This window comes from Sorex araneus, chromosome 1 (assembly GCF_027595985.1).
Source record: "Sorex araneus isolate mSorAra2 chromosome 1, mSorAra2.pri, whole genome shotgun sequence".
In the NCBI taxonomy this organism is placed as follows: domain Eukaryota; kingdom Metazoa; phylum Chordata; class Mammalia; order Eulipotyphla; family Soricidae; genus Sorex; species Sorex araneus.
In genome coordinates, this window is record NC_073302.1 from 22,242,394 (window position 1) to 22,249,864 (window position 7,471).

At 43.8% G+C, this 7,471-nt stretch overlaps 1 protein-coding gene across 1 annotated transcript; it reads left to right on the forward strand.

Moving 5' to 3' along the window:
• Positions 1 to 771: 771 nt before the first annotated feature.
• Positions 772 to 6,367, forward strand: LOC101543341 (lipocalin Can f 6.0101). Its single transcript, XM_055118651.1, has 7 exons — positions 772 to 940; positions 1,257 to 1,393; positions 2,853 to 2,926; positions 3,841 to 3,951; positions 4,281 to 4,382; positions 4,569 to 4,614; positions 6,120 to 6,367. Exons 1-6 carry the CDS (start codon positions 845 to 847, stop codon positions 4,598 to 4,600), a joined length of 552 nt encoding a protein of 183 aa, XP_054974626.1. The 5' UTR covers positions 772 to 844; the 3' UTR covers positions 4,601 to 4,614; positions 6,120 to 6,367.
• Positions 6,368 to 7,471: the final 1,104 nt, after the last annotated feature.

The following is a 7,471-nucleotide window of genomic DNA, read 5'->3' on the forward strand; positions in this document are numbered from 1 at the left end:
ATGGGACATGGGGTACCCTATGGGGTGCCAGGAGTCAAACCTAGGTCAGAAATGTGGAAAGTAAACACCCTACCTTCTGCACTATACCATTCCAGTCCCCATGTAAACTTTTTTTTTTGGGTTGGGTCACACCCAGCAATGCAAATGCACAGAGGTTACTCCTGACACTGCACTCAGGAATTATTCCTGTTGGTGCTTGGGAGACCATATGGGATGCGGGAATGGAACCCGGGTCAGCCGCATGCAAGGCAAATGCCCTACCCCATACTATCACTCCAACCCACCCCCACCATGTAAACACTTTTTAATTGAACTTTTACCAACCTTATTTCGATGTTGGGATAGACACCATCATCTCTGGTGGGAATCACTTCCCTGCTGCTGAGGCATGATAAACGTGGAAGCATCACCTCATTCCACAAAAGAACAGGGATGGTGGGTCAGACACTGCCCCCCAATTCTGCCTCCCAGGTCTGTCTGCTCATTCCTGCCACGTATCATTGTTTTCCGATCCCAAGCCAGGTCTCCAGGGAAATCTGATTCCAAAAGGCAGCCCTTCATAACATCCTCTATTTTCCTTTCTGTGTTTTGAGAAATTGAAGGTCACTGCATAGATCTGAAGGAGAGGTGATTGCCAAGATCCACAAGAGCAAAAATAATCCTTGGCCTCACACCAGCTGGTGTCAGACCATTCACACAGCGGGAGGGGAAAAGGTGGTGGCCCACGGGCAAGGAACTGGACTTGGCACAGATATAAAGACAGAGAAGCTGGCCAGGGAAGCCACAGTAGGAGAAAGACCATCTGCTGGTGACTCTCGAGGAGACAGTACAGCCGCCTGCCAAGATGCTGCTGCTTCTGCTGTGTGTGGGGCTGACACTTGTCGGGGCCAACAAGAAAGTTGTGTGCAATGTTGACAGAGACAACTTCGATGTTTCAAAGGTAGACTTGGTGGAATGTGGAGACTGATAACTTTGCAGGGGTAGTTCTGATGCACGGTGGGTGCTATATGGGGGCAGGAGTTCCCTGACAAGGCCACCCAAAGGTGTAGCTGTGGATTGCATACCAGCAGCTGTCGTGCAGTGGTAAGACCACCCTGTACCCCGGGTTCTCTGGGGAGGGTCAGTGGAGAGAGGCTGGGGGCAGCCTCCCAGCACCATTTTGAAGGCAGACTCGCAGAACAGAGTTCCAGCAGGCCAGGGGCGGCTGCCTCGTCTGCTCTCTTTTCTTACCCCGTCATGCTACTGACTCGTTGCAGGTTTCAGAAAAGTGGTATTCTGTTCTCCTGGCCTCAGATGTCAGGGAAAAAATAGTTGAGGGCGGCAGCATGCGGATTTTTGTGGAAGATATGGATGTGTTGCAGAATGGTTCTCTGTATTTGAACTATCATTTTAAGTAAGTGTGGCCTTTTGTAGTTGGGGGAAAAAAAACTAGAAGACCAGGTGTGGTCTTGTGGTCTTGGATCTCTACTCTCTCTCTCTCTCTCTCTCTCTCTCTCTCTCTCTCTCCCTCTCTCTCTCTCTCTCACACACACACACACACACATTCTGCACTTGTATCACAAATTAGAGTTTCTAATGGCATGGTCCAGAACTTGATGAAGAAGGGGCTTTTCTAGAGTCAGAACAAGAATTCTGGCAATAACAAATTTATTTATTTATTTATTTATTTATTTATTTATTTATTTATTTATTTGCTTTTTGGGTCACACCTGACAATGCACAGGGATTACTCCTGGCTCTTCACTCAGTAATTACACCTGGCGGTGCTCAGGGGACCATATGGGATGCTGGGAATTGAACCCGGGTTGGCTTCGTGCAAGGCAAACGCCCTCCCTGCTGTGCTATCACTCCAGCCCCGGTAATAGCAAATTTAAGGTGGACAAAATTAAGGGATAGAGAAATATCAGGATCACAAGTCATGTGGCAATGTAGCACAGTTTATGAGCATAAGATCTGGAATTAACAGTCTATTATTTATACTAGCTGTTTGCCCAAGAAAGTTCCCCATCCCACCTACTTTTTCATTGGATAAAAGAGGATGCTAATAGTTTTCTTCTTTTTTTTTGTGAGGACTAAATGAGGTAATATTTGTGAAGCATCAGCCAGAGAGAATGTCACCAGGAAAGCACTTAGCTAACCCTCTAGAGAAGTTTCAGTATTGGTGAAGATAGGGGAGTAGTGACAGAGTCCTCATGATAATGCAGTAGCTTATTCTATATATATCAAATCATGTAAATAAAAATATAAAAAAGGCACTTTTGAGAATGTACTCAAGTGTTCAAAAGTTAAAAGGAAACAGAAACTCAACTTACTGGTGCAGTTTGAAGGAGCAAGTTCCATTTGCATATATATATACATATATATATATCACTGGAGCGATAGCACAACGGGTAGGGTAGCTGCCTTGCACGCAGCTGACCCGGGTTCGATTCATTCATCCCTCTTGGAGAGCCCAGCAGACTACCAAGAGTATCTTGCCCACATGGCAGAGCCTGGCAAGCTACCGGTGTCATATTCAATATGCCAAAAACAGTAACAACAAGTCTCACAATGGAGATGTTACTGGTGCCTGCTGGAGCAAATTGATGAACAACAGCATGACAGTGCTACAGTGCTATATATACCATATATATATGTATATATATGTTGGGGCCATACCCGTAAGTGCTCAGAGATTACTTCTGGCTCTGTACTCAGAAATTACTCCTGGCAGTGCTCAAGTGATCATATGGAATGCTGGGGATTGAACCCAGGTTGGCAGTGTGTGAAGCAAGCACCCTACATACTGTACTATCTCTGTGTACCTACATCAATATTTATTGTACATCAATTTATCCTTTTTTTTTAAACAGGGAAAATGGTGCTTGTTCCAAATTCTCAATGGTTTGTGACAGCACAGATAAGAGTGGTTGCTTTCAAGTTGAGTGTAAGTACCTTTAACTTTTTTTCTAAGTTCTACTTCTGAATGCAAAGAATTTACTAATTTTAAATGTCTTGTGAATTTTTGATAAATTTCCAAGAAATATTTATTTAGATAATGTAATGGTAACATTAAGAGTCAATTCCTGAATTTGGGAGAAACTTCTAGAAAGTCAGTGTTTGACACATAAAACCATCAGAAAAGGAAGATATCTTGGACTGCCAGGCTCAGAACTATGTTTAAAAAAAGATGAAGACAAAGTGAAAGTAAAGTGAAATTTATTAGTTACACAGGCGGGGGGGGGGGCCTAAGGGTAAGGGGGCTAGGGGTGTGGGGGGTTAGGGGTGTGGGGGGGCGGGGTGGAGCTATACTGGGATTCTTGGTGGTGGAATATGAGCACTGGTGAAGGGATGGGTATTCGAGCATTGTATAACTGAGATTTAAACCTGAAAACTTTGTAACTTTCCACATGGTGACTCAATAAAAAATTTTAAAAAAATAATAAAAATTAAAAAAGATGAAGAAGCAAAAGAGTTATTTAATTGTAGGACAATTGCTCTTTCTCGTTCCACTTTTTGATAATGACTGACAGCCGTTACCATGGCACATCGCTCAGGATGGTGGCACATGCAATGCAGTGGAGGTCATCGAGGCAGAGAGGACCAACAGAGGTGTCTGAGTCTCAAGAGTCTGAGTTGCTGCTGTGGTCAAATTGTTCTACCTTCACCAGTCAGCGCACCTCTAGCTCTTAGAATAGCCTTGGGAAGTTGCAGGGAGAGGAAAGTATAGCGGATACCCCACTCTCGGTCCCTTCCAGGAGATGCACACCAGCTTTCTCATGTAGGACAGAAGAGCTGAAGGATTTGCTTTGCTTCCCACGGATCAGGGAAGTTCTGAGCTATGTTCTGTTCCCCCCACAGATGACGGACACAATGATTTTTGCATCGTTGAAACAAATTATTGTGACTATCTTATGTTTCACCTGCGTAATGAAAAACTCGGAGAACACTACCAAACAATGGAGCTCTACTGTACAGTATTTTCTTCCTGACATTCTTCTTGAAGGGTGGGGGTGAGGGTTGGACACAGAGGGGAAAGGATGGTACCAGTCTTACATGGCATGTCTCTCTTCCTCAAGACATAGGATGCCATCTCGTGGACTTATTAATGAGAGGAGGATGGAAGATCTCCTTTTCAGGCTACCTAAAGCTGTCAATAGTTAGACAGTTTAGACCCTGCCCCAACACTTCTGCCTAAACAAACAAATCAGTACCATCTGTTTTCTCATCCAGAGCCTCTTCCCTCTCATGCCTCAGTGACGAATAAAGAGACACAGCAATTACTGTCCCTCTTCCCACAGCTAGAACACCAGATGCATCTAGAAGACTCAAGAGAAGGTTCGAGAGAGAGTGTATGAAAAGAGGAATTCCTAAGGAAAACGTACTTGACCTGACCAAAGTTGGTAAGTTAATATATCTCTGGCTTTCTTTTCCTCTGTTCCCGTCTTATTAAGGAGAGAGACGTGAGAGAAAGTGACATCACCCCTTCCTTCCAACACAGTACCCTTTGCCATATCCTTAAGACCACCAGGTCTGTCAGTAGAGTACATTTAAGCTGGTATTTGATGGTCTCTGTTCTGTCATTACAGATCGTTGCAACCAGGACCGAGAAAGTGTCTAGGCCCAGCCCTCCAGGTTGGTGAAGTCTGGTGGAGTGGGGTTGGCCCCTGGCTCAATGCCTAGCAAAGGCATTTATAGTTTGTGCCCAACAGCTACAATAAAAATAAGGTCGGAAGGTTTGTATGGGAAGCGTGAAAGCTGCATCTGGAGATGAGTGCAGGAAACACTCCTGCCATGAGCTTTTAAAAAAGTGATCTAAGCAGATCAAAGGGACATTCTGAAATGCACCTTACAGAACTACTGTGTGGATGATACTGGTGTAAAGGGAACAGCCGTTACAAAATTAATGGCCTAATATTTGAAATACAAAAAGAGTAAAGAGATGTGAGAATGATAAAGATGTAAGATATAAAACTCAGGTATATTTCTAGGCTTTGGCCCAACACATATGAAACTCAGGTACATTTTCAGTCTTGGGGCCCAACCCTCAAGCACTTAATGCATTTATCACTTTGCATATTGGTAAGAATTTTTTCCTTTGAACCCTGCTCACAATTAACTCTAATCTGGCAATAGAATTGTTTGACCATTCTGTTCTCTTCCAACATGGAACAAAGACTGAACTTTATCCCCCTTACCAACCTCAGATTTATTATGGATAGTCACTGTGTCACTGTATCACTGTCATCCTGTTGTTCATCGATTTGCTCGAGCGGGCACCGGTAACATCTCCATTCGCCCCTGTAGTGTGCTAGTGTAGCCTGATGGTATATTGGGGGCTCTTTCAGGGTCAGGGGAGTGAGAACCATCATTGTTACTGGTTTTGGCATATCGAGTATGCCACAGGTAGCTTGCCCCGAGTGAAAACAGCCTGGCACGAAGTCTGGTGGCATTGTTATGGGGACCTCATTTATGCTCCCTTCTGGGAGAAGCAGTCATGAGTTCTGGATGGTGGCCAATGAAGAGATTATGGATAATATATATGGAAATGTTTCTAAATATTATTTGGGTAAAGTAAGTATTTCTAAAAACACTTACTTTTAAAAATACTTATTTTAAAAAATACTTAAAAAACATGGGTTTTGGCCCATGATTTTTAAATTTATCAGAAGGTTTCTAACATGCAATATGAAGACGACAGAAACAGAACTAGGATCCTTACTGTTTCCTTTCTCCTTTGTGTTGATTTAGTCAAGAGAAGGTTAAGATGGAATCAGCAGTAGGAAAAAAGTATTTACAGAACTGGAACAATAGTACAATGGCCAAGGCATTTGCCTTGCACACAGCCAACCCAGGTTCGACCTCTGGTATCCCATATGGTCTCCAGCAGTGATTCCTGAGCACAAAGCCAGACGTAACCCCTGAGCATTGCTGGGTGTGATCCCAAAAAAACCAACAACAACAAAAAGAGAAAAATATTTACAAAGCACTGTGTCCCTGGTAAATAAAGTGGGTTAGAATGCAGATTGATATTCCCTCCATCTCTCAGTTTCCTCATTGATAGATATTCTCTTTGTTTTCAGTTCGTTACAAACATGCTCAGTAGATTTCTGTGTTCTCTTTCTCGTCTGTTTATTTAGTGCTTAGAGAACATGTCCTCATTCAAGCTCCAGGATGTTCTCTGCTGTGGTCCCTATTCACCTCCTGGTACTTGGTGTGACCTGCTTTCTGTCAGTCACACCGGAAGGCATTATCTTCTGGATATTTCCTAATTGTCTAGAAGATTCATCGACTCAACAAGAATCAAAATTTTTCTTCAAATTTCAAGCCTCTTAGCCATTCTGAGAAGTCTCCCATTAATGATCAATAAAGATGACCCCTGCACTCATGTGATTTGTTTCTGTAGATGTGAGTGGTATGGGGTGGGCAGCCAGAACATGAGGGCATTTTTTTTGTCTGACTGCTAAATCTTCCTCTGGCATTTCAGATCTTTCCCAAAGTTTGCGGGTTCTCCTCCCTTTTACTCATTCTGTTCCCATGAATGCTACTTACTTTGTGATGTGTCAATTTTCCAGAGCATTGATAAACTGGAGGGCGGACTAAGACTTTCCGCATAGTCTTCCATTTCAGGAATTCTTTGTACCAATTGGTTACCCAGGGTGAGAAAAGTTGACATTGATATCAGCTTGCCACATTACTAGACATGCATCTGTATCTTAGTTGATGTCTCATGCCGTGGTCAGTATCCTTTATACTTCAGGTAAGCCTCTCTCAACCATTGTTTTAAGCTAACATTGAACAAATTGAAATTCCATGATATGTGAGCAGCACTTAACTCAGCACTCTGAACTTATGTGCAGTTGAGAGTACCAAGGCAGGGGATGGAGAGAGTAGTGTGGGTAGGGTGCTTTCTCTGCATGACTGTGACCCAGGTTCAATCCCCAGAACCACACGTGGTCCCCCAAGCCCACCAGGAGTGATCCTTGAGCTCAGAGTCCCTAGTAACCCTGAATACCATTGGGTCTGGCCCAATGCCCCACACCACAGGCACACACAAAGAGGTACCAAGACCATTACAAGCAACAAACGGGCTGGAGCAATAGCACAGCGGGTAGGGCATTTGCCTTGCACGCGGCCGACCCAGTTTGAATCCCAGCATCCCATATGGTCCCCTGAGCACTTCCAGGAGTAATTCCTGAATACAGAGCCAGGAATAACCCCTGTGCATTGCCAGGTGTGATTCCCCCACCTCCCAAAAGCAACAAACTTACTTTGAGAGCTGACAGGTATTGGAGAGATAGAAATTATGATCCTTATCCACTCTGACCATTTCCCAACATCAATAGATTAAAAAAATGTAGAAGTAATTCATGGATATTGGAGTAGAGTACCACATGAGTGCTGGCCATACCCCCAAAATAGAATTGACTTAGTCATGTGGGCTGGAGCGATAGCACAGAGGTTGGGTGTTCACCTTTCATGTTCGATTCCT

What these genes read in the sequence shown, in the direction of transcription:
- LOC101543341 (XM_055118651.1), top strand. Translation starts at nt 845, where the DNA reads ATGCTGCTGCTTCTGCTGTGTGTGGGGCTGACACTTGTCGGGGCCAAC. An exon ending in TGGTTGCTTTCAAGTTGAGT is followed by an intron (nt 2,927 to 3,840) that starts GTAAGTACCTTT and finishes TTCCCCCCACAG; the next exon opens with ATGACGGACACAATGATTTT. An exon ending in CCAAACAATGGAGCTCTACT is followed by an intron (nt 3,952 to 4,280) that starts GTACAGTATTTT and finishes CTCTTCCCACAG; the next exon opens with CTAGAACACCAGATGCATCT.